The following is a 26529-nucleotide window of genomic DNA, read 5'->3' as shown; positions in this document are numbered from 1 at the left end:
GGTCTTTGTTAACTCAACCAAATAACACTGATCCATCTGGGGAAGCCAGGCTTGGTTTTTAAATTTCAGTCTCTCTTCTAGAACCTATCTTTTGACCTGCTCAGCCAGATGGGACTTGAGACTATCTTAATACCTAGAACCATCTTCTCATCTGCGATATGTCCTTTCCCTTGCTGACCAGAGCTTAGGACCAGGTTAAGTCTGGAATTAACCCAGGACTCCCTGTCTCAGAACCTCAGGACCTCTCTGCCACTGTCCCCCACAATTCCTAGAATCTGGCCATTATCAATCATTGCCTTGTCCAAGCATCTATATTTAAAGAAATTCATGGGCTTCCCCGGTGGCGCAGCGGTTGAGCGCTGGGTTGCGAAGCTGCCCGCGGCCTCTGCAGCACTGGTTCGATCCCCGGCTGCTCGCTGGCCACCGGAGGAGGGTCCCACATGGCGTGCAGACCTCTCCTGCTGCCCGTTACTCCCCTCAGCAGTGTACTTCGGTCCTTCTGCCTGCTCTGCTCCCCGCTCTGGCTCTGGTGAATTCTCTCACCCTCCCACACTTCTGACTGTACCCAGTGCATGTATAAACAAAACAAACAAACAAATAAAAAAATAAAAACATGCCTCTATTAAAAAAAAATAAAGAAATTCAGATTTCCTTAAATGCAAGTTCTAAGGAACTACTAACATAGAAATCACACCTGGTAAATTCTGTAACTGTACATAGTACACCCTAAAAACAAAGTTTATATGGTTCTAATTCTAAACCTTTGAAACAAAGCAGGGACCTGAAAAAACCCTGAAAGAATCCTGTGAAAGTCGGAGCCTGTGACTGGCAGCTGGATGGGGTCATTTCTTTAAAGCAGGGCTAGATGTCGCTCAGGGTCCCCACAAGCTCCAGTGCCTGTTTGTGTCTGTATCTCCCCAGCCACACTGAATTTAACAAGGGCAAGGGCCCTCCCAGATCTGTCTCTGTGCCTCATACCCCAGCACCAGAGCCAGTATACAGCCAGTGCTCATATAACACCAGTGCCCACTCTGAAGTATAGAGGAACTTGTTAGGGTTTCCTGATAGTCTCATTGCAACTTGTCACATGACTGCTAATATATGTGCAAAAGCCTGTGAAAGAGAGGGAAGAAGGAAGCTTTACACCCCTTTAAAGTTTACAGATGCATTCACACCAGTCGGTCATTCACTAACACGTGCTTATTAAGTCCCTACTAGTGTCCTGCACTGAGTCATCCCCCCAAGAGGACTGTTGCTGTTAGCCTCATTTTGCAGATTCAGAAACCAAAGTTGTGAGAGATGAAGTGTCTCCTCCACAGTCACAGTAACTGTCAGTCTGACTGGACCTGCGCTCCCAGTCACTGCTCCTACCTCCAGCCTCTTCTGAAAGAGTCTGACTCCCTCAACCCCTGGACAGGCAACGCTGATGATATGAAATGTGAGCTCCAGGGGACAGGAGGTTGTGACTGTATCCCAGTGCCTAAAACAGCACCTGGCACATAGTAGGTGCTCAATAAATGTTGGTTGAGTGAATAACTGAATCTTCTCAGATGCAGGTAGAGGATGAGTAAGGACATCCTCTAAAGAAGAGGCCTGGCATGAGGAGAAGGAACCACATGTCCTGAACACCCCGTGTGTCAGACATGTCCCAGCCTCCCCTCACTTCCCACAGCAGCCCCAGGGAACCAGCTGGCCCTTAGGCACCTAACCAGCTGCATAGCCAGCTGAGGATCTGAACCCAGGTCTATGCAGTGCTGGGGCCGGGTGCGTCCCATCCTCCAAAGCTTTGGAAAGGTTCTTAGGACCAAAATAATTCACTCTCCTCGCTTTCTAGAGAGAGGGGGAATCATCACCTTTGCACACAGCAGCTCAGCTGCCGAGCTACAATTCTTGGCACTCAAAAGTTGCCCAGAGCACACACCCGTGAGGCTGAAATCTCCAGCAAACTCCCTGGGAACTGACAGACGTCTCCAGACCCCAGAGGTGTGCACACACGCCGGCGAACACAAAGCCTGGTCCTGCCGCACCCGCAGTGGCCAAGGAGCCCTAGGCCCCACTGAGTGTATTTTAAATCCATTCTGACTCCCCAGAAAGTCTGTTTTTGTTATTCACACTGACCTTTTCAACTCCATGCAGCCCTGCATTTTTCCCGAGGCCTTGGTAGGACCTATTAATAATTCCGCTCTCCCACCGAGGCTCTGGGCTGCAGCGGCTCTCTTATGTACAGTAAAAGCCAACCCCCACCCCCCCACCGCTGGCAACTTAGCCCTCCTCTCCAGACAATTAGTGGGAAAGCACAGGTGCCCCCCACCTCCACACCCCCCTCACCCCTCGCAGTGGGGAGAGGAGGCCAAGCGCACTGTCACCATCTATGTTCTTCAAAAGCTGAGGACAGGAGGTCGAGCAGTGACCAAGGACGGGATCGGGGCACTCGATGGCTGGGGGGATGTGGCTGAGCAGGCCCCCTGCCTCTGGCTGCTTTCTCCTCTCTCTGAGCAAACATCTCTGCAAATAAATCTCCTCTTTCTTCCTTTCTCTCTCTCTGCTGGGTTACTGCTTCAGTTTCATTAAAGACGCTGGAAACATTCTTCAGGCTCAGCCGAGATATATAATACGGAGAACAGAGATTTGCTTCATAACCCACAAACTATTAAAAATATTAGTGTCCCCCAGAGAGTCTCTCTTAAAGATTCCTTCTCCCCCTCTGCCTCCCTCTCCCGTGGCTCACAGTGCCAACAATAATGCAGGCGGGCTGGTCTGAGCCATTTCCTTGAAAGAAAATAAAGAAGAGATAACAGGCCTTGGAGAAACCTCTCTTTGTGCATGAATAATACCCGCCATCCTACACCTCCAGCTAGAACTTTGTACTTGCCAAAGCTCCTCTTGCCCTCTGTTATCTTGTCTGATCCTCAAAGACATGCAAAGTGGAGTCATGTCCCTTTTAGCAGGAGGGGAAACTGAGGCCCTGGAGAAGGGGGTTTTGGTTTTTGGATTTGAGGCAGAGTTGCGACTAAAACCCAGCCCTTTTGATTCCCATCCTAGAGGGTTTTCTTATTCAAGTGAGTGTGTTAAGTTGCTTTATTTCTTGGTAGCAAATGCCTCGATGTGTCTGCAGCCCCTGAACTACCCGGTCACTGTCTCCCAGGGGCATGGATCTGATGTCATTGCTATCTTTCTGCCGCTTGTTCATCCGAGACATGTTGGGGTGTCCTCTGGGCCAGGCCCATTGCAGGGTTGCAGATGAGTCCAGGGGTAAATGAGGGTGGAGCGTGTGCTGCTGCCTTCAGTGGGAAGACCCCTGGGCAGGACAGTGAGACCCCAGAAAGACCCGTTTGAGTGCCAATGCTGGAAAGGCCTCAGGAGGGATGCTCAGGTGACTTTCTAAGGATGGATAGAAGTTAGGCAGAGGTGTAAGAGAAAAGCAAGTTCAAGGGCCAGAGGCCAAGTGGGCTGGATGTTTTGGAAGAGCAGCCAGGGCAAAGCTGTGGGGTGAGCAGTGATAAGAGACAAGGACCAAGAGGCCAGGGACCCTAACGCTGCATCACAACTTGATTTTGTCCCTAAGAATGGTGTGTGTCATTGTGGTTGATTTTTTTTATGAGTGTCTTAAGGGTCATTTGTGGATGTATTTTGGAATATTCATCGAATGTACGATGGGTGCTTGTGTTCTGATTTGGGTCCTAGAACTGATGTAGAAGAAAATGAAGGGGGCGGGGATGAGCAAGGGAGGACCAGAGAGACAACCTGAACAAAAGCAGGTGCAGAGAGGTGGTGAGATGAAGAGTTGGGAGATACACTGAGGGATCCAGTGGGGGTTGGTGACCAGGAGGGTCACCTGGTCCAGGGTGACTCCCAGACCAAGGCATTTGCTTCTGCAGAAGGATTTGGATGATGAGTGGCAGCTGAGGAAACTGAGTCACAGAGGCATGAAATACCACTTTTCCCCTCTGAGGCCTCATAGGATCTGAGCTTCAGCCCTGGTCCCTCAAACTGTGGCTCTCAAGTTCTTCCCCCTCCCTCCTCTCCTGCCCCAGCCCAGCCCCTCTGTCAGGGGAGGCGTGTGAGCCTCTTGGAGACTTCTCCTCCAGGCCAAATAGGGTTCTGTGTCTGTGGGCAGCTTTAGGTCTTAGAAGCCAGCACATCCCTTGGGTCTTGCCCCCTGGGATACTTAAAATTAACTTCTTATAAGAATTTAAAAAGCCAAGGCCTGTCCTGATAACCAAGAATAGGGGACAAAACTGGCACAGACCTCTATGGGTAACCTTGGGCTGGTCATACTCCTCTCAAGCCTCAGTTTCCTCAGTTGCAATGACCCTCCCCATGGTACCCATGTCACAGGCTGGGACAGGCATCAGATGAGATCACCTGTTCCCTCCAGCACCTCTGAGCCCTCTGGCACCATTGTCATGTCCATAGCATGTCACACTGCAAGAGACACAGTAGGCACGGGCGCAATACAGGCAGGCCAGTGACCAAGGCTCTGCTGTTTGTGCTGAGATCACTCTAGGCTGCTCCACCACCTGAGGGGCTGCAGCTCTCAGATCTCCAAGGACCCCCCGTTTTAAGGGTGTAGGTTCTGAATGTTGGGGCTCACTTTATCATTCGGTTCAATTCGGCCTGTCCAGAATAGGACAGGCCACAGGCTACTTCTGGGAGAGGCTTGGGAACGGAGCAACTCCAGGAGCCCTCATGCTGGCATGGGTGACTGAGAAGGTGGCCCTGGTGAGGGCCTTGCATCTCTGGCCTCTGCCAACTTGGCCGCAAAAGGGAACCATTCACCAAGAGATTTTTCCTCATTATTTGTCCTATGACCTGAAGCCAGGCGTCCCCTCAGAGGCTGCAGCAACTGCTGGCCGAGCGGCCCTCGTGCATGTTTACAGTGACCCTCACCCAAGAAAGAGGGTCTGAGAGGCCATGAAGGGCTGCCATGTGGATCCCCACACCCCTCAAGCATCTTCACAGTGACCTTCATCCAGGAAAGGAGGACCCTTCCTGCACCGTCCTGTCTGTGGGGCCAAACTGCAAAATAAGAGACCCCATTCAGATTCCATGGTGGTTTGTTTTTTTGTTTGTTTGTTTGTTTGACTTTACTCTTTGGGAGACTTCAGAATTGCAGGCACCAGCCCACAGGGTTGAGTGGGAGAATGGGTGAGTGGGAGAGGCATGGGTGGTGGGTGGTATCGGTGTGAGGTGGGGGGGGGCAGTGGTGACCCCCCTTCCTAGGCTTTGAGGCCAAGCCTTGTGGTCAGACTTCTGCCGCGGGATGGTCATCCTAGTGGCAGGCTGGTATGGACAGTGACTTTCTTCCTCAGAGCCTCCCTGTCTGCTTTCCAAGACAGCTGCTGTGAGCCTCAGTGAGCACCCAGATTAGAAGTACTTTGGGAGCCACCGAGGGGTCAGCCTTTATTCCTATTTTTGTCGTTCTTTGAAACAAAGACATGTAGTTCTAATCACTGCCTCACCCATGGTCTGCTGTGTGACCTTGGAAAAGTCATTCCCTCCCTCCCCTGGGGAAAAATTGGGCCCTGTGGGCAGTGGTGTGTGTGTGTGTCGAGGGTGCTGACTGGCTCTGGTGTGCGCTGAGCTCCCTGAGCCTTTTACAGACTGTTTATGATGTGCCACTGCGGTAACTGCCCATGATTAGCTGCTCCACAGGCAGCTCCTGGGCCTGGGAACAATGGAACAAAGTGGAAGGAAAAAACTATTAATGGTCCCAGAGCCTTGACCATAGCCTCCGTAATTCATCCTGTCACTTGCACCTGCGCTGTCCCTCTTAGATTCAGGGTCCTCTCTCCCACACAGCCCTTCTCCACCCGTGTCCTCTGCTGTCAGCAAGTTGGAGGAGCTGAGTGATGGCGAACCTGTCCGGGCAGGTGGGAAAGGAGACGCGTGCGCAAAGATAAGGATGGGCTGACCAGGCCCTGGGGCCCTCACTGTCCTCATGACAGCAAACCTTGTGGGGTTGCCCCCATCACTCTCATTCCTTGATCCCACACTGAACCTCCTGCCTCATTCCTTGACCCCAGCCTGAGCCCCCGGCATGCCAGCCCTGTGCTGGGCAATTTCCTTTCGTGTCACTGACCCTCATGAGGAACGAGGAACGTGTAAGGTAGGTGTTAACAGCCTCCGTTTCACAGGAAGGAAATCTGGGTGCAGGAAAGAGGAGAGTCACAGTAGCCCTCCCAGGGCCAATGGCAGGAACCAGGTCCCCAGGATAGGATGCACCTATTCCCAGACACCTGTGACCCCCCGAGAGAGGGAGCAGTGTGCCATTTCGAGCCCTGGGGAGCCCTAAGAGAGGGAGTGATTCTTGGAGACTTCAAAGTTTGCCCCTTCCATGGCTTCCCAGCAGGAGTTGTGAACAGAAACTCTCAGGCTTGGGGTATGGGTCTAGGTCCCACTTATGCAAACCCACGGATTTAGACTAGGAGGAAGCAGTTCACGGGCTCATGCAGTGTTGACACTGCTCTTCTGCAGGGAAGCTTGCCTTTTTGGCTGGGCCAGAGACCTGTCTCCCAACCGCTCCATTCTCAGTCTGCAGCAAGACCTTGACTCTCCCCTCAGACCAGCAGCGCCCCAGCTCCCCCCGTGCCAGCAAACACACTTACAGTTTCATTCTCAAGAGGCAGCAGTTAAAAAGCAGCAGGCCTACTGGGGAGCCACGGAATAAAGCCTTGGCCTAAGTGAGCTGCCCATCGTGAGGGGAATGCAAGCAGAGGCCTGTGCTCTGGGACAGGGAAGCCAGAAGATACCTCCGTGGCCTCTCCCCTCCTCCCCACCCCCCCAAGCCACCAGCAGCAGGCAGTGACCCAAGAATGACCCTGTTGGGGCAGCAAGGCCCTCTTTCTCACTTGGAAGTGAATTCGGAGGACAGGATTTTCAGAGCTTTTGCTCCAAGAATGTGCTGACACTCCACCAACTTGGCAGGCTTTTCACTGTCTGCCTCTGCTGGGCAGCTACGCATTCCGTCCTTCTGCCTTCCCAGCCTGCACCAAGGCCCCAGATAGGTCCCCAGGAGAGCCGTAGTGTCCTGGGGGATGTGTCAGCAGTAGCAAGACCTGCTCACACCCGTGGCTCTGCCAGGCCAGCCCTGCCTCACACTGGATTCCTTGAAGGCCTCTGCCCCCTCAGGGAGAGGAGTCCATGCTCTTTGGGGACAGAGGGAGTTGAGGGCACATGATAGCCCAGAAATACTCAGGCCATGTGTTCCAGCCTCTGAAAGTAAGAGGGCTTGGGGTGGGGGTGGGGGGGTTTCCTCCCCTGGCCCAGTGCCCCGGGGACTAGCTTCATTGGACTGTCCAGGCTGAGATGCCAATAGCGCAGTTGCTCCCAGTGACATTATCAGGCTTGCTTGTCAACTACCATAGCTAGTCCTACTCCCCGAAAGCCCCTGATGCCAGTGGGGGTATTAGGGACACACTCTAGGGAAACCAGGGGCCAGGAAATAAGGGTATAACCTAGATTGGTGCCCTCTCTGCTAAGATCTGCTTGATGGGTCCATGGCCCTTCACAACACCTGGATCTGCACATCACCTAGGACCTAAGTACAAGCAACAGCCCAGGTTCTGGGATTCCTGGATGCCCAGAGGCCAGAGGTAAAGGGACCTCTCCCCAGAGTGAGCCTACTGGGGCTGGGGGGTGAGGGGAGGTAGTAGGGATCCCAGAGCAGTGCATCATCAAGTTTTGGGTGGGCTGGCCTAGAGGTGAGCAGGACCCCCACTGAAGGGGGAGGCAGTGAGAGCAAGAGATGGGCAGTGTGTGTGTTGGTGGGAGCATGTTTGTGAGACAGTGTGCCTGGGTCTGTCCACTGGGGCATGTGACTTCATGACTGCGCGGGGTGGCAGGGATGTGCTCGGGGTGTGGATGAAGCCTGGTGTGTATGAGCATCCACGTGCACATGTGTGTGTGTCTGCAGATGGTCAGAGAGCTAGCACACTCGTCCAGTGCTGGGCTGGGCAGTGGGGTTAATTACATTTTCTGGTTGGCTGGGAGTTAATCAGCAGCGCCTCATTGTTCCAGCCCCTGTAGAATGTTTTCTTTCTCAAATGACTGCATCTGCTTCTGAAGAGGGATGATGACAGCCTGAAGGGTGTACAAAGAGGATGGCCAGGATTGGGGGGTGGGTGGAGGAGGGGTCTGGAATCCATGCAGGCCCTAAGAGAACTGGCTCTGGAGAGGAGCTGACCCACATAGGGGGTATGACTGCCCCAAATTTCTGCAGCCTTTTCAGGATCACAGAGTACACACAAGTTCTGGGATCCCCCTAGGCAGGCAGGGTTCAGTTTGCTGTGAGAAGCACTTTCTAGAAGTTGGTGTGGTCTGAGGGAGCATGAGGTCAGCCTTTTCAGGAATACAGAGCTCTGCCCCAGAGGCATGGCACAGGGGCATGGACCGGGGCCTCCCAATCTGGGACACAGGGTCCTGCCAGTTTCCAGATCCAGAACTGTGGCTCTGCCCCAGCCTTGGAGCTGAGTCCAGGTCCTGGGGGTCCCCACAGCTCCCCCACCAGCCCTGGGATTTCTCATAGCCATTTTTCTTGGTCCTTTCACAAGGACTTGGAGACTCAGAGGCACACTTAACGTGAACCCAGAGCCTGTTTGCCACTGTGATTCTCCTCCCCTTCCATCAAGGCTCCGCGGCAGAGCTTTGTGCAGACCAGCACATGAGGGCGGCTGTTAGCCCATGGCCTGCACTCAGCCAGAGCCTGACAGCAAAGCCTCTGTCAGTGCCCAGGGAAAGAACCTGTGTAGGGGGGAGCAATGGGGTAAGGAAAGGTGCCAGGCCAGGCACCTCCATAACAAAACCCAACACAAATCTGGGGAGCGGATGCAAAGACCCCGGAGCAAAGAAAAACTCGGAGGTCAAAACTTCTTCCACTACCTGTGTAACCTTAGCAAGATGTACAATCCCCCTGAACCTTTGTTATTTTTAAGCTGAAATATTCATAATTATGGGATTTGGGGGAGGATTAAGTGAGATTTTGTATGTGTGCACACAAATGGTATTGTGATTCCCACATGGGGAGGGAGGGCTGGAGATGAAACCGGCAGGCCAGGGTAGGCAAGAGGCAGGTAGAAAGGACAGCCTTGCTACACAGCCTCCAGCCTTGCCCACTGTTGCTAGCGTTGCTAGTGCTCCCAGACCTTCTTTCCTGGTATCTCATGGAACTTAGAGTGAGCCAGGCCCTCACTGGCTGGCCTGGGAGAAGCAGGTCTGCAGGCACATCCTAAGGTCTGTCTGAACATGGGCTTCTGTGCTGTGTGACCTTGGACAGTCCTCTGTCCCTCTCTGATCTTTGTCAGCCAAGTGAGCAACTGGGCTTGGTGGTGTGTACACACCACACCACCTTTACTTCTCCCCATGCACCAGCGCCCTGCTAATGAAAGCATGGAGGTTTGGAGGGACTAGACTTGCCCAGGAGAACACTGGAATCAGTAGTAAAATGCCACCAGGTTCATTCATTCAGGTGGCAAATGTTTTTTGAGCACATGATATCCTGGAGTACATTTTATACCCTCGTGGAGTGTCTTACCTCCTCATGGGAGGTAATAACTGAATAACTGCCAGTGTTAGACATTCGTTAGTAGAGAAAAATGGTGTCAGAGTAAATGAGGATGGTTGTGGCTGGGGAGGAGGGCCTATCAATTTAAGTCAGGAGTTGAGGATGACCTCACTGGGAGAGTGAGGCTTAAAAGAGAAGGTGTCAGCCACTGGGATCTTCCTGTGAGCTCCCAGGGCCTCTTCTAAGAATTTACCCACTCACTCTGGTCTGTTTCCTGGAGGAGACCTACTATGTCCGACTTCACCACTGCTTTCCAGAACCCAGCCAGGGCTCAGCCCACAAAGGTGCTGAGAATCCTATATCTAAAGGATCAATCCTCTGGGTCTGGATCAACCACCTTGAACCTGGGGTATGTAGGCTCTGTCATCCTGCTTCCCCAGAAAGAGATCCTTCCTGGCACCACCGACTCAACCCCAGAGGGAATATGAGCCCATCCAGCCCCAGGCCCTGCCAGGACATACCCAGGGCGACAGACCCTGCTGTGTTCATCGCCCAACGCCACGTCCACACCAGGCCCAGAATTCAATCTGCTGCCAAATTGCAGGGCTGGAAATAATGAGCCAAATTGTCCCTCTCTGCTGATTGACTTTCAAGTTACTCTGCTGAACTGGGTGCAGTTGAAGTTTTAGCAAGTCTCCCGGGGACCCCAGGCAGCTTCAGTTTCAGCCTTGTAAAGAACTGTTAAGATCCAATCAAAATAAATAAAATCAGATCCAGGAAAGCGATGTGTTTGTGACTGCAGACGAAACACTCAGGATATTCATGCTGAAGCCCAGCACCCCGCTTTTCGCGGGGATTCCTTACAGCGGACTGGCAGGGACCCATGATCTCACCAGCATCTGCACTTAAAGGCCTGGGGCCGTCTTGAGCCTCCTGCCCCTGTGTGACTGGAGAGGAAAGTGCAGGCCAGCTGGAGCACGGGGCAGAGGACAGACAGCCCAGTGGGAGGAGAGGCCCAGGCCCATGGCCACAGCAGGGGAAAATCCATACCTGCGGGCCACTCACCACTGGCCTGCATGTGCCTAGCCCTGCAACAGCGTAAATAATGGGAAACTCATGTCCTAGAAGCAGAAATTCCAAATCATGAGATGCCAAAGCCATAAAATTTGAGTGATGGACTTGTGCATCACTGGGGTCATAGGGCATCAGGTCTAGAGCAGGTCAAGTTGGAGGATTCTCTTAGCATCCCTAAGGCCCATTCAATGTTCTTATGTCACCCAAGGATGAGGAAAAGGCCAAGACAAGGTTGAAGGGAGAAGTACCACCCCGCTCTCTGTGGAGGGGGCTGCTTCCTGCCCAGCCAGTCACCCTCTCACCAGTTCTGCAAACATCCTCGGCTTGATGCTTCAGCTGGAATTTTTGATCAAACCCTGGAAGAAGGTATTTGAGAAAAATCCTATGCTATGCCAAATGCCAAAACCACCTCTCTGCTCTATAGCTCAGAGAAACCAGAAGGAAGCCATTGAAACCTGTCTGCTGTTCAACCTTTGTACCTTGAGATTTGAGGAACTCTGAGAAATGACCCTCCTCTTAGAGATAGGAAGGCAGGCCGTGAAAAGGAGGATCCTTCGGGTCACTCTGGGAGGCTCTCAGAAGTAGGTTTGGAAGCCAGGCCTCCAGTCCCCACTCCCACTCGCCAGCCTGCCCGTCCAGGAGGCGTCGTCCAGTGGCTGCTTGGCACCATGTTTCCATTTGCTGAGCCTCTCCCAGTCCAAGCCATGGGGTCAGATGGGGCCTCCCTCCATCCTACCGGTGCCAGGCCACGCTTGCAGGCAGGCAGGCCCAAGGCAGAGCAGGTCCTTCCCCGGCTGAGCGCCCGCCTGCTGGGCTGCCCCCCACACTCCGAGCGCTGAAAGGCCCCCTTGTGCGGTGGCCCTGCCTCTCGGCCGCAGTGCACAGCCCTGTTCTCTTACCTCATAAACGGCTAATTTGTTACATATTTTCTGACGCTGTAAATGGGAGAACAAAGACCTTTTCTCTCTCATATTTTCGTTCAATTATGTTTGTGGGGGAACCTGATCCCCTTCAAAGGGGGGCCGAGGAACTGGGGAAAGTGCTCAGGCTTGCTGACCTCCCAGGCCTGCTCTGGGGCCCAGACCCCCAGGGCCGGCTGCAGGCTGCTTGGGGCTGGGTGCAGTCCAGAGGAAGGGCAGCAAGGCCCCCTTCGTGTCCTGAGAGGAGACTTGGCCCTGTCTCCAAAGGAACCTGCCCATCTCTGAAGGATGGGTTCCTCCAGCAGGAAATGCTGCCTCCAAGAGGCAGCCATAGGGACTGTAGGAGGAAGGGCCCTTCCAGCGCCCACTTCCTCCAGCTGAGGAAGCTCTCTGCCACCACACCAGAGCCCCTCTCTTGGTGACTCCAGCCTGTCCCCCAAGGAGACTTGACAGACACGCAGAGTGGAGTGCACTTCGAAAAGAAATGCCGCCACCACTGGGACCCCCCTGGCCTGCACAATTTCTGAGGCCCCCTCCTAATCCAGAGGTTCTGGTTCAAGTTTGGACTTTTGCCCAGCCCTGGCTCCACATTCAGGTTCCCAGCATGCTCCTTCCAGCCACTTTTGAAAAAGCACTTACTGATTTCCAGCCCTGGCTCTCCCTGATCCAGCAGCCAGGGGCAGGGCAAACGTGGCCTCTAGAGGCTGTGCCTGCGAGCTGGCTGCCCTAGCTTGTCTTTCTAGCAGCCAGCACCCTGGCCTCGCACGCCTCCCTTCCCTTAGCATGTTGCTGCCGGTAGCAGATCCTGCATGGGTACTGGGGATGTGGGGATGAGCCCACATCAAGCCCCTCATCATGTCTGCACAGCAAGAGGGGTGGGGTGGGGAGAGATTACTGTTTGGTACACGGCTAGGAAGGCCAGACTATCTTGATTCATCCTGCACTTACTGTGTGAACTCAGGCAAGTCACAGCTGCGCTGTGCCTCCTTTGTCTCATATGTATCAATAAAATGAGTTTAAAAACAAGCTACTTCACTGGGTTGTTGGGGGGTTAAATGAAATAACAATTAGTGAAGAGCTTCCCCCAATGTCAGAATGATCAATCACTGGTAATTAAAATTGCCATTAGAATAAGCAAATATAAAACAAATAATTACACCCATAAATATATAAAGACAGATTTTCATGGGCACTCTGAAGAGTACAGGAGAGTTTCGAATGGGGCCCCCAAACTGATTTGGGGATCAGGAGTTTGCAGGAGACGATGCTTCAACTGGCTGAAATGTGAGTCAAGCCAACCTGGCAAAAGGGACAGGTGCTGGGAATGGCATACCCGGCAAAAGGACCAGTGCATGCAAAGACCCTAAAGCAGGAAAGAAAGAAACATTCCAAAAAATAGGTAAAGACAGCACGTAGAGATCACAGAGCAAAGTGAATCTGTAGAGCCAGGCAGGGGCCCCCCCAAGCAGAGCCCAGGGATGTGTTAAGGAAGTCAGTCTTGTTCTGTGAGCATAGGGGAGTCATGCAGATTGAAGCCTGGCAGTGCCAGGCATTTATGGTTTTTAAAGATCACACCCACATCAAGCATTCCCCAGGGGATCCATATCAGGTCAGGGCTGCTCAGGTACAGGACGTAGGCCGGGCCCTGCACCTTAGAGCCTAAGATCACCTGTACTGTGCCTGTCGACAGCTTGTAGAAATTAGAGTAAAGGGGAGAGAGTGGAAGAGTATGAGTTTGCAGACACAGACATGGCAGAGGCCAGATCACAGAGGGCTTTGGTGAGGCCCCGCTCAGACTGGAACATGGAGAATGATCCGTGGGGCCCCTAGCTGTCAGGAAGTGGGGGACCGAGTGCATTAAACACTTCTTCCTGGATCCTTGCACAACCCATGACCTGGAGGGGATGGTTGTAACACAGGAATGTTAAGTCCCGGTTAGGCTTCTTAATGAAACGGATAGTCACAGGGCAGCCCACGCGCTTGTCGTGAATCTATCAGTCATCTATCTATCATGTCGTTACCTCTTTCTCTTACATACACACACACACACACACACACACACACACACACATACACACACACTGTTACACAATCCTGTGTCACTTCAAGTCCCAGACACCCCAGGGCAGAAAGAAATGCTGGCCTGTGACTTTGCAGTTACAGAGGTTCACAAAGGGGTTGACAACATGGACTGGAGCTGCAGGGGGCCCTTCTTAGAAAAGGTGAGTAGGATGAATATGGGGGTGTGGACAGAGCCTTAGGGTAGGTCCAGGCAGGGCAGTGGAATGCCATCATGTGCCTGACACCCCCATTGGAAGGTTGCAGGCAGGGAGCTAAGTGGCTGAGCAGGCCTCCCTCTGCCCATGGTGGATCCTGGAAGCAGATTGGCACTTTAGCAGCACTTTGGGGCTCCCCTTGTACTCCATCGGCTCATTCAGCCTGCCCTCCCAGATCAGACCTGCACAGGAGGCCGGGGGATTTCCCGTCTGCACTGGATGATCTTTGCTCATCCAGAATGTGTCTCACTTCTCTATATTCTTGTCCCCAAATCCAAGGCTCAGATTTCCATTTCACATTCTTTTGCCTCCCGTCTAAAAACATTTTCCCTTTCTGTGGTGGGGGGAGGGAAGGGATAAAAGGGCATAGGAGACCCAAGTAAAGCAGACAGAGCCTTGTTCCTGCCATCGTTATTGTGTGTCCTCTGACATGCTCTGTGGCCTTGGGCGTCCTCCTGCCCTCTCTGGGCTGCAACATCCTCTCTGAATGAGGACCCTCACACAGGCCTGAGGACACTCCCTCGCTTGGCATCCTCTTGGCAGAGCCAAAGTCTCCAGCTCTCCCATCTTGCTGCCAGGATGTGCTTTAAATAGGCAAAATGTGGGAGAAATTAGGATGCATTTTGGTTTTGTCTGTGAGGCCAAGTTCTATGCAGCCAGCTCTTTTGATAAACTCCAGCAGCTCTGTGGCCTGAGTTGTCAAGGCCACTGATCCCATGCTAGGGCCACAGAGTTTTCCATCCTTCCTGCCATTCTGGACCTACTCCTCTTCTGTCCAGTGGTGCCTTAAATAGGGCTCGACACTTCCTTTGGCTTTGCCAAGAGGATGCCAAGCAAGGGAGTGTCCTCAGACCTGTGTGAGGGTCCTTGTTGTTCAGAGAGGATGCTGCAGTCCAGAGAGGGCAGGAAGATGCCCAAGGCCACAGAGCATGTCAGAGGACACAGAAGTGAAGGAGAGGGTGAGGGCTCAGCTCTGATATTCAGGGCAGGAAGAGGGGCCGTTGTAAGAAGAGAGGCCCAGAACCCTGAGCTGAAGCGTTCTAGAACACCCAAGCCAGCAGGATGGGGGATTCTAGCCTACCTTCACATCCTCCGTGCATCCTCACCTCAGCCTGCAGCTGCCGCCTGTGCCCCTCCATCCTCTCTTCATTGCACCAGCCAGGGACGGTTTCCTAATCAAAAGCCTGACTAGTCATTTACTCCCTGCTCCATAACTCAGTGGCTTCCCATGGTCCCTCGGGTATATTCTGAGCTGTGGTGTCACCTCTGCTGTATTTGCCAGTCACGTGGCCTCCACCAGCCACTCATTGCACTCAGCCCTGGGAATCATTGATAACTCCATGAACGTGCCAGCTTCACCCAAACCTCACACAGGCTGTCACCACTACCTGGTGCTGCTCTCCGTTTTCTTCTGCATGCAAGTGTATGTGTATGCTCCCAGAGGCATTGCTGTGGAGTTATCTCCCGTGGGAACCCCATTTTGTGGACTTCCCTCTGTGAGCCCCTCCCAATATGCTCCTACAGCACCTTGTCCATCCCTGTGTGTAGCTTGCACACAAGATTGCAAGTCTTCCTTGGGGGCTCCTCCCTTGTCCACTCTAGCCCTGACCTTGAGGATAGAAATGATACCAATTTGATTCCACAGCTCCTGTACTCAACACAGTGCCTCACACTAATTTGTACTGAACATTGAGGAGTAAATGAGAATCCAGTCCACGAGCCCGGCTCCTGCCCCTCCTCTGAGCCATCCAACTGCTGCTTAGGCAATGGAGGGTTCTTAAAATGCCCTAGGCAAAAACAATAATTTTAGAATGTTAACTCGTTAGGCAGGCTGGATGAATAGTCTTCTCCCCACTTGTCAGGTAGGTAAACTGAGGCCCAGAGAGGAGGAAGCCCTGTCCCATGCTTTTACAGCACATTACTGAAAGAGCCGGAACAAGAACTTCACAATCTGTATGAGACAGGAGCCTGATTTGAACTCAATTCACAGCCCTGCCCTTTTCTGCTTCTGTACTTGCTTTGTCTCTGCAGCCCTTGGTGGCCTGTGGCTTAGCAGACAAACCATTTCACTCCTCAGCATTGAGGACACTCAGAACCAGCCCCTCACCTCCCGCCCTGGAGTCCTCCCTGGCCACTGCCCAGGATCAGGGAGAGCAGAGGTCCCCACACTGCTGGAGGGCATGTAAGACACCCCCCTCCTCTCTGCAAATTGGTAATTGCTGTGTGGTCAGACCAGAAGGAATTAGACAAGCCCTCTAGGAATTTCATACTGATTTTGCAAATGAAAATGGAGACTTGCCTTTTGAAGTCTAGGCAGCTGTGTCAGCAGGCAGGTCTGAGAGCAAAAAAAAAATAAAAACGACATACTTGGAGCCAGTGGATGCAGCCCCTTCACAATAATAGCAATGATGATGGTCACCATGGCCACCGTCAACGGATGGCCTGCCTTGCAGACTATCCAGGTCTTAGGAGGGGAAGCATGGATGGAGCAGTCTGTCAGCCTGCGCAGGTGACCAGCCCACAGTCACAAGATCAAGACGAGCTAGATGGGCATAAGTGCAGGGCCCGAGGGCTGAGATTAAATAGCCCCCATCCTTGGGACGCTCTCCCCCAGGCCAAACTCCAGACACATCTTGAACCCCTTTAAACACTCCATGCTGTCCATGGATGCCTCTATTTTGCTTCTTCCTCAACCCTGCCCATCCCACATAGCCCAGCTTCAAGCCCGACCGCTTCACCAACTCTCAGACTCCCATGAGCTCCCACAGGCCCTTTTTCCTTTTATCACGAGCACACCCCTTGGCTTCATAATGACTTGTTTCTTTTCATCTCCTTCATGAACTTCAAGCTCTCAGACCTGTACAACTAAGAGGTCTGACTAAATGATTTGGGACACTTTCTGATATGTTTCGGTCTGTTTTTCTCTCCATGTCCAGACAGTATATATTCAATTTAGGCTCTTGGAGATGGTTGCTGAGGGACAAAGAAACATCCATAGCAGGCAGCTGGCCCCAGGGGCAGAAGATCTTGGCACAGTAAACTTGGGCATAGCCAAGCACTGGGCCTCGTAGCCCCAATACTGGGAACATGGGATGTCACCTGGTTCGCTGGACCTTGGTTTCCCTGTCTGTGAAATGGATCCAAGAATGTCAGCTTGACAGGACTGTCAAGAATAAATAATGAGCCTCCATATGGAAAGTGCCTGGAACCACAGACGCTTCACTGATAAAATAGTGGGTGCCATGGTCCTAAATTGGTCAACTCATAGAGCGTGGCTTGCAGAGCTTGAGAGATCCTCCATGCTCTCATGTTTTGAAGGGGGACCCTGTGACTCAAAGAGTGGATCCCATAACTGGCCTGGGTCAAAGCCTACAGCCCCAGAATCCAGGTCTGCTGACTTCCTGGAGCTTATCTGATCATAAAACTAAATATGAAGGGAACCCTTTCTCTCTAGTAGGGCAGACCTCACATCATCTCCTTTCCTGAGGACCCCAAGCCTCTGGGCCTGCCCCTCCCCCCAGCCCTAACCCAGCTATCAGCCTCCCTACCCCACAGAATGCTAATCTCCTCATGTGGGTGGCTTCGGATTTATGAGCATTTCCTGGCACGACTTGAAGGACAGAAGAGGAACGCTGGATCTTTAAGGGTGGTCTTTGGGTGGAGAAACTCGGCATTCAGAGAAAAGAAGGAGAGCGCTAGGGTGAGTCAGCCTCCACTGCCCGCCCAGGAAAGCTCAGAGGGCCCCGCAAGCCCACACTGCAGGGCAGGCAGGGCAGACAGAGGATGTGGTCACACTGCCAGGTCCAGCGGTGGGTGTCTGTGCATGGAGCAGGGACAGCTGCTCGAAGCCAAGTCCATGGTTCCCGGGTTGTGCTGGGGTTTGGGATAGGGTATGAGGAGAGAGCAAGGGAGGGGGTGCTCAGTTCCTCTCCCTGTGGAAGAAGGAGCTGCCCTTATCTTCACTGTGATCTCCTGCCTCCCTGGGTTCCACTAGCAACACAGCTACTGCTGTGTTTCTCCCCTCAGACTCTCCATGACTTCCCAGCTCACTCAGGGAAAAGCCAAAGACCATCACAGATCCCTATGGGATTTGGTCCCAACTGCCCACCCTACCCATACTCCTCTGACCTTTTTCCAAACCCCCTTCACTTCTCCACATGCCCCCTGTGCTGATACATCCCCTGGGCTCCCTTGTCCTGACTGAAATAGAAAGCACTGGCAGGAGATGCGTAAGCAGGAGGAAGAAGCTGGGATATTCCCTGCAGCACCCACTCCCTCCTCCTTGTGCTCATCATCCCTGTCCACATGCCTGTGATTATCACCTCCCTCCCCAGTCACTGCTTTTCAGCCACCCTTCCCATCGACCTTACTTCCTTGGAAATCATTCACTGCCTGGGCACTGTTTCCTATTGGGTCTGAACTCATCTACAGCTCCCCTCATTCACTCCTGGCCTCTTTCCCGCTCCATCAGATCTGCTTCTGCCTGAGGGCCTTAGCACATGCTGCTCACTCCACCCAGAACATTCCTCAGATATCCATGTGCCACCTCCCTGGTCTCCTTTGGATTTCTTCTTACTGTGGACTTTCCTGGACATCTTACCTAGTAGAATGTCAATCCCCAACACACACACACACACACACACTATACTCCTTGCCTTATTTTCTCTTCATCCCTCTGTAACAGATATTTTACCAGTGGCTTTTCTTATTGTCAGCTTTCTTCTACTGGACTGAAAGTTCCAGAAGGGCAGAGATGTTTTTGTTATGTTTATTACTGTACCTGCAGGGCCTGGAATGGCATCTGATACATAAGTGCTCAGTAGGTCTTGGTTCAATGAATGTGTGAATTGGTCTCTATACAGGTGTGTAAACTAAGGCCCAGGAGAGGGAACTGATTTGCCTAGAGCTTCACAGTGGAAATTGGGATGGAGACCAGATCTTGGTCCTATCTGCCAGCCCAGAGCCAGTCCCTGGCTCCAGGAAGCCTTGTGTTTATTTGGGTCCTGCTGCTTAGTAGTCCAGTGTCCAGAGACAGGGCTCTGTACAGAGGCCCTGGGGACCCAGAAGAGTGAGCAGGAAGCAGGGAAGTAGTAGGCAGTGCTTTGTGCTGTCTATGGGGCAAAGAGAATAAATAAATAAACCTCAGCCAGAGCCTGGCAGACTCTAACCTTTGAAGAAATGTCCCCCAGCCTTCCTGTGAGGGAGAACTGCCCTTCACCACAACCCAGAGCTCTAATAGACTGATGTAGCCAGGATTCAGGGGGCTCAGCAATACTAGTCCTGTGCCTGGGGAGGTACCAGGGTCCTGCGATGGGCAAATCACTCAACTTTTCATTCATTCATTCAGTCAGCCATTCTCTAAGTATATCTCAAGCATCTACTAAATATTAGGCACTATGTTCTCAACTGCAGTTATAACCATGACCAAGTCAGATGACTTGCCTGTCCTCAGAGCATCACCATGGAGCAAGAAGAGCTCAGAATAATCAAGGATCTGATCATGGTTCCATCAGGCCAGGGCAGAGTGAGAACAGTGCAGGGAGGCTTTGCTCCAGATGGGGTGATCTTGGCAAAAGTGGCCTCTTTCCTCTTCAGGTCTGAACAGGCCCAGGGGCTAAGGCTCTAGCATCCCTCAGCTTCCCCAGTGGACCACTCAGAATTTGGGCCTCACACACTGGCCCCTACTTGTCTGTTTATGTCTGTCCTTCCTACCAATGGTTGGATGGAGACAGCTGGGTGGGTCAGGCCAAGGGGTATTAGAAGGAAGCCAGGACCTGAGCTGGACCTGCGTCTGAATACGAGCTCCAATTCTTCAGTGTGAGATTTCATACACGTAACTTCACCATCCTCAAGGCTTTAGTTTGTCTATTTGTTATGTAAGAATAACTCTTTTCTGGAAGATTATGGTGTGGAATGGTTTCTCAACACCCTTCCAGTGCCCACGGAATCTGGCAGGCTAATCAGCCTGATCTCGTGTCCCCCATCACTGTTTACTCAGCTCCAGCCACCCTGGCCCCTGATCCTCCTCACATGTGCTTTTCCCCTTCCCTTGTCATTCCTTGTTCTCCTTCCTGTTTCTCTAACTCATACTGCATTTGTCAGGGTGAGAAACAAAACCAATAGAATGTGTAGGTAGATAGGTAGGTAGACAGACAGACAGTTGGATCTAGATGGGTAGACAGACAGACAGTTGGATATAGATGGGTAGATACATGGATTGACTTGTTTTAAGGAACAAATGGAGGCTTGCCACCATGGAGGCTGGCAAGTCCGAAATCTACAGGGTAGGCTGGCAGACTGAAAACCGAGGGAAGAGCAAAAAGTGCTGCAGGTCAAGGTCAAAGGCAGTCTGCAAGCAGAAATCCCTTGGTTAAGGGAAGTTGGTCTTTTTCTGTTAAAACTTTCAACTTATTAAAAAAAAAAACAAAACTTTCAACATATTGGATGAGGCCCACCCTCACCCAGTTCTCATGGAACATCATTTGCTTTACTCAAAGTTTACTGATTCAAATGTTCATCTCATCTGAAAAATCTTTAGAGAAACATCTAGAGTAGTGTTCGAGCAAATATTTGGGTACCGCAGACTAGCCTTTTGTCATGTAAAACTGATCATCACATCCCTTGCCAGCTCGGCACTCCTTAACCCATCCTTAAGCCACAAATAAAGACAATAACAAAGCCATCTTCTCCCTGACATGACACCTGACCTTGTGTATAACCCAAGTGCACTAATGTGTTTAGGAGGATGCAGACTCCTCAATGGGTGATGCTTCCTCTTCCCTTTGATACCCTGTAACTAAAACCCTAGGTTATGAAGTCAATAAGCTTTATGTTACATATTGGGGAACATAAAAAGAAAGAACAAAACAAAGATTTCATATACACACACACACACACACACACACAGACATGTTGCGAACAAAACCAGGAATACTCCTGACAAAGCGTCCTTGCTCCTGTAACTGATTATGTGGTGGTACCCAGTGTTTGCAGCCTCTTCCCCTATGGCCATGCTCCCCTTGCCTTCCGCAAGCACCTTCGCTTGTGATTCATCCTTGGGGGATGACCCACACTTTCACTGCTTGGAGGGTCTGGGCCAATAATAGTCCTGCCTGGACTGGGTTGTTGTAGTTTTCCACTGACATAGGTTAATCTCGGGGTGTGGTAATACTGAGAGATGCCCCAAGGGATTCCTGTGCTGCAGACATACTCCTCTTCTTTACCTGCACCATGGAGTAGAGTCCAATTCCCCTCGGGAGCCAGGGCCAGTCACCCCAGCCAGCACACGTACTCCTTCTTTGCCTGTTGACTCAGAGGCATGAGATGCCCAGAGTAGCCAGGGAGAGTCTTCACTTCCAGCTCAATAGATCCTTTGTTATGTCTGTAAGTATCAGATTAATCATTTGCTGATAACTTAGTTTATTCTGTTGAGCCCCCTAGAAGGTAGGCTTAGTGAGACAGGATTTTTGTCTGTTTGTCCCTGGCCAATCCCCAACGTCTGACCCCATCATGCAGTAGGTGTCAGCAAGCACTGCCTAGGGGGTCGGGGCCTGGCTGAGCTGTCCCAGTGCTTAAGGGTGGCTGAGCGTTGCCCATCTTGGAGCCCCGCCTTAGAGTCAGGCCTGCGCCCAGGAGCCTGGGTCCCCACGCATGTCTTTCCTGACAAAGGGGGTTGCGCTGCCTTCTCATGGTGATGATGCTGGGCCATCAAGCGAACACAAGGCTTCGGTGTTCACCATTCCAGCCATCCTGGACTGTTTATTAGACTAATGTGGAACAATAAACCTGCCCCCACCCTCCTGGCGCCTGCCTCACTCCATCCTGGGCCCAAGTCTGAAGATGTGTTTAAATTCCAGGCCTACACTCAGCAGATGCCACGAGCCAGGTCCTGGCTGGTAAGCCCAGGCGAGGGGGCCGCTGGGGCGCCCAGGGTCTCTTGGTGGCTGAGCCTCCACACAGTCATGGCAGCGAGAGGGGGAGCAAGGCGGCTCTAACCTTTTCCGTGTGTTTGTTATTCCATGTCAAGGCCTTATCATAAACATTATCATAGAGTGGGCCACTGAGGCTACAGGCAGGGAGGGTTTGTTTTTCTAAAGTGGCCAGGAGCAGAAGCCTGGGGGTCTGTGGGCAACACCAGGCTTGGGAATTCAGGGCAAATGGGGGTTGGGGGCAGAAATCAGAGAGGCACCTCTGTGTCTGTGCACACACCCCTAGAAGCCCCTCTTCTCACCTTCTGTGTAATAGTCTATTGGTATATTTGCCACTAAAATGAACTCCATATGGGAGGGAACCACCTCTTATTAATCCACCCATCTCAGATTCCTGCAAGGGTCAACAGAAAGTAAATGTTTGTTGAATGAATGAATGAATGTAGCTTCCCTGTGTCTGTTGGACACACCATGAATACTTGCAAAGGAGCACTTGTTACTTTGAAGTCCTAGTCCTGGGAACCAACCTGGTCTGGAACTAGACAGACATCCTTTCAAACCATGCAGCTTTGGGACCTGTCTTCCTCTCCACTTCTCTGGCTTCCCCTTGTGACTGGGGAGACCATCCCTGCTGGCTGTCTCTTAGAACAGAGGGAGGCCTAGTGGTCAGAGGATGCGTACATGTTCCATCCCTTCCAGCTTCACCTTTGGTGAGTTAATGTCTTTTGTTGCCCCCTTTTTTTTTTTAATCTATTAAATGGTGTGAATACTAGACTTACTAGTTACTGCAAAGATTAAATGCATTAATATGAACTTAGAGGGTTCCTGACACGTGGTGTGCACTCATTCAAGCAAACCTAGCAATGAAGGGATGAGGGCTGCTTCATAAATTGCAAAGGATGGACAGGAAGTGGGAAGCATCGGGAAAAGGGCATGTGATTTGGGGTCAGCATCCTTACTTCTAAAGTAGTTCCTGAGTATGTGCTGCTCCCCAGTGAGCAAAGACAGGCTCCCAGCCCACAGCCATCTCTCCGTCTAAACAGGCAGGGAGCAGGAAATTACCCGAGGTGGACACTTCAGGGGGATCATTTCCAAGGTCAAAGGGAAGCGCCATACCCTGAAGAGGTAGGACAGGTTCCCCACAACAGGCCTGGGTTTCATTTCTGGCCCTGCTACACTCTGGCTGTATCATGTTGGGGTGCCTCTAGAATTATATGGCCTTGGTTTTCTCTGTAATGCTAGTAATAAATACTCCCTGGCTATTTCTGGCTATTGCACAAGGCTCCAGAAAGAAAACAGGCATGTCAGTGTATGGGGAATGAGCACGGAACATGCCCATGGACATCCAGAAATCCAGCCCACACAAGGTCCAGGGTCTGCAGGGGCCTGGCTTTGCAGGGGCCAGGACTAGGTGTCAGGAAATGGGTTTGAGCCCACTCTGCCCCAGCTCCCTGGGTATCTCTCCTCCTCTCCTTTATGAAGAGAGCACAGAATGACATCAATGATTCTCAAACTTGGAAACTGTGGGTCCCAGAGAAATTTTGGGAGTCCCTGCTCCAAAGCAGCATTGAGCTGGCAGAACTTTAGGATCTAGCCTGCTTCTCTTACATCAATCACGGAAGTTTCCATTTTTATCTGCTCCACATGTTGCATTCCAAGTACAGATCTTTTGGAAAATAACAACTTAAAAGGATTCCATGGCTAAAAAAGGTCTGAAAAACCACTGAACCAGATGACCTCTAAGGGCCCTTCCAGCTCCAATCCAGGAAGATCTGGGCCTATTTTCTTCCAAGTTTACTTAACCAGCATTTATGCAGCCCTTACTCCATGCCAGGACTGTTCTTAGCACCCCGCAGATAATAACATGCCTAAGTCACTGAAACACCTCCCAGAGCCTTGAGAGCCACGAGGCTGCGGAAGTGACTCCATGTGCCTCGGAAGGTCCAGGGGAGCCATTTCCCCTCCAGTTGGGTCTTCTGGGCGCCTGAACAGATGACCTCACCACCAGCCAGGCAGTGCTGACTCCAGGAGGGGCAGGGCAGGTGTGTGTAGCAGCAGGGTGTGGTCACAGGAAGTCTGTGTCCCAGCCCCCCAGAGGAAGGGAAGGTTCCAGCTCGACACGGACGTTTTCATCCTCGGCATGTGCCGTGCAGGAGGAAGCGCCTGTTGCCTTAGCAATGTCCACAGCAACAGGGCCACTGCCTCCTGTGATCCATCCCCAGCCACCCCACTGCCATCGACACCCCGCACCAGGTGGCTACAGATCAGATTTCAGGGGTGGTGGCCAGACCCTGGAGGAGGCCCAGAGGTGGGGCCATGGGGTCTGACATCATCTCTAGCCAGTTCATTATGGGGAGCAGCTTGGGCTGCTTCACCCCATTGCAATCCAGCTCTCTTGCCCTGACAGAAACAAAAGAGGGAGAGGATGGGTGGAGGTGATCTCACAAGGACAAGCTTGGCCCTGTTGTCTATGAGAGTATTTTGGCCAAACCATATGTACCTACTGTGTGAGTTTTTCCATTGAGATTATGTGTTCTGAAACCATGTGACCCCTTGGTAGGAACTTCTGCCACGTGGTGATGACGTGCCCCAAATGCAGAATTTCAGCGTTTCGGGGACTAGTCTAAGGACTTCACCAGCAGCTTTGAACTATGAAGTGTCCAGTGCAGCTGTTAAAGAAAGGACAACTTTAGGCTGTGCGAGCATAACATCTGCGCTTCTGGGAGCTTTGCTCTGCATGTGTAGAGGTCTAACCCCGACTGGTAGGGATCTTGACTTCAGAGATGGCTCTGAGTAAATCAATGCATGCAAGAAATAGCTACAAGGACAAACCTCCTGACTTTGCATAGCTGGCATCCAAATACCCAGATTTTAAGCAGCATGTTCAATTAAATCTGAATGGAAGAGTGAGCAGCAGCAGTTCTCCTGCCTGCCTGTGACTATGCAGGTTTATAACACTAAGAAATTACTTGCTGAGGGCCTCCCTGGTGGCACAAGGCATTATGCACTGCACTAGTGAAGCAATCCTCAGCCTCTGCAGCACGAGTTCTATCCCCAGCCAGCCAGAGAGAAACCCACATAGCGAGGCCGACCTCTCCTGTCTCGCCTGCTGCTCCCCTCAGCAGTGTGTTTCAGTTGGTTTGCCTGTTCTGCTCCCCACTCTGTCTCTGATAAGTCCTCTCGCCCCCACACCCCTGGCCTGTACCCCAGCTCTTGTATGCATAAATAGATAAATCTTTAAAAAAAAATAAAAAGGACAACTTTCGAAAGAAAGGACAGGATGACACCCTATCTTTACCAAGCACCAGGGTGTGCTGTGAATACAAAAATGAGTAAGATGCGGCACCTGTGTTCCGGAAGCTCCGAGCTTAATGGGGAAGACAGGTAACTAGATGGCAGTTGCAAGCTCGCGCTCACAGCACTGGGGAGGAGGCGGGGAGGGCTGCTTGTTATCAACACAACTTTCTGTGTAGCTACAGCAGCGAGCACACTGGGCAGGCACATCTGGCAGGTAGTTCTGCTGGGCTCGCCCCCTAGTCTAGGAGTTGGCAGGTGTTTGCTTCTAAAATGACCTCAGTGAAACGTGATGGGGGCTAGGGAGGAAGAGAAGGCACCACACCTGGCACCGGCTGCACATATGTACTCCATGACCAATGATCCGTTTTCTTTAAACTGAGATTCCCGCCCCCATGATGCCTGAATGAGCACAGGACATTGATGCCATCAGATGTACCATGCAGCTGTGTCCCAGAGCCGGGGGTGGTGGCCTAGGGTGCAGGGGGCCTGAGGAAAGGTGCCACATGCCTGCCTGGGTCTGACTGACAGGGGCCCAGGCTCCTGAGGCCTTTGCCTGGAGTGAGGACGGCTCCTGGAGGAGGGGCATTTAGCTTGGGCCTTGACTTCTAAGTGGGCAGTTTGGTTTGTTCATTTGTTCGTTTTTGCTATGTTTAGGGATACTCTTAATTATAAGTGAGCATGTGCTCATTCTAGAATTTTCCCAAAGCCCAAAAAAAGAATGGCTTAAAAAGAAAAACTCCTGCATCATTCTCAAACCCAGACAAAACTAAGATTCTCAGATTGCCAGAGTTCTGAGACGTTGACACCCAGAGCAGACGTGGAGCTCTGTGCCGGCAGAAGCCTGGGGATGAGAACAGGCTGAATGTGTTCAGAGGCCACAAAGACAGGGAAATGTGGAAACGTTCAGCACAAGCCAGCTGGTGCGAGGCCCCACACACCTTCTCTGTTTCAGGGCCTGCTGTCCCGAAGCCTAGAGGGAGGAGGCTAGTCCTGGAGGCATCAGGGTCTCCACCAGAGTCCCTGAGCACAGCCCTTAGCCCTGTCTCTTCCTCTGTCCAGGTGCTGTTTGCCCTGAACCAGACCCTGCTGCAGCATGAGAGCGTGCGGGCCGGGAGCCTGCAGGCACCCTACACCACCGAGGACCTCATCAAGCACTACAACTGTGGGGACCTCAATGCTGTCATCTTCAACCATGACACTTCCCAGGTGAGGCACCCTGTCCCTGTCTAGGTCACCAACTCAAAAGACCAAGCCCATGTGAACCCACCTGGCATTGGTACCTACTATGCGCCAGTTCACTGGTGTGAGCAGGTGATACTGGCAGCTCCATTTTACAGATGGGGAAATTGAGGCTCAGAAAGCGGAAGATATTTGTCTAACATCATGTGACTTATTAGTTGTTACCGAATTACAGAGAACAGCCCTTGAGCCTGGTGTGTAGCTCTGGGACCTGGGCCCTAGAAGCTCAACCTGTAAGAGGAGGGAGGTTCGGTGCAGCATCTGGGGATGCCCAGGGAAGGAGAAGTCCACAG

At 52.0% G+C, this 26529-nt stretch overlaps 1 protein-coding gene across 1 annotated transcript in view; it reads left to right on the top strand.

Annotated features, from left to right (window-relative positions):
• The window catches only part of TRABD2B (TraB domain containing 2B), a gene marked incomplete at both ends in the record, with an annotated part of 187454 nt that overhangs the window by 134762 nt on the left and 26163 nt on the right, over positions 1-26529 (top strand). The window contains one exon of the mRNA XM_084244274.1: positions 26057-26203. Coding sequence (XP_084100400.1) covers positions 26057-26203 — 147 coding nt within the window. The remainder of the gene's footprint in view (positions 1-26056; positions 26204-26529) is intronic.

Source organism: Talpa europaea, assembly GCF_964194135.1.
Source record: "Talpa europaea genome assembly, chromosome: 9".
Classification (NCBI taxonomy): domain Eukaryota; kingdom Metazoa; phylum Chordata; class Mammalia; order Eulipotyphla; family Talpidae; genus Talpa; species Talpa europaea.
The sequence above is the reverse complement of the archived record's forward strand: the minus strand, read 5'-3'. Positions and strand labels throughout refer to the sequence as shown.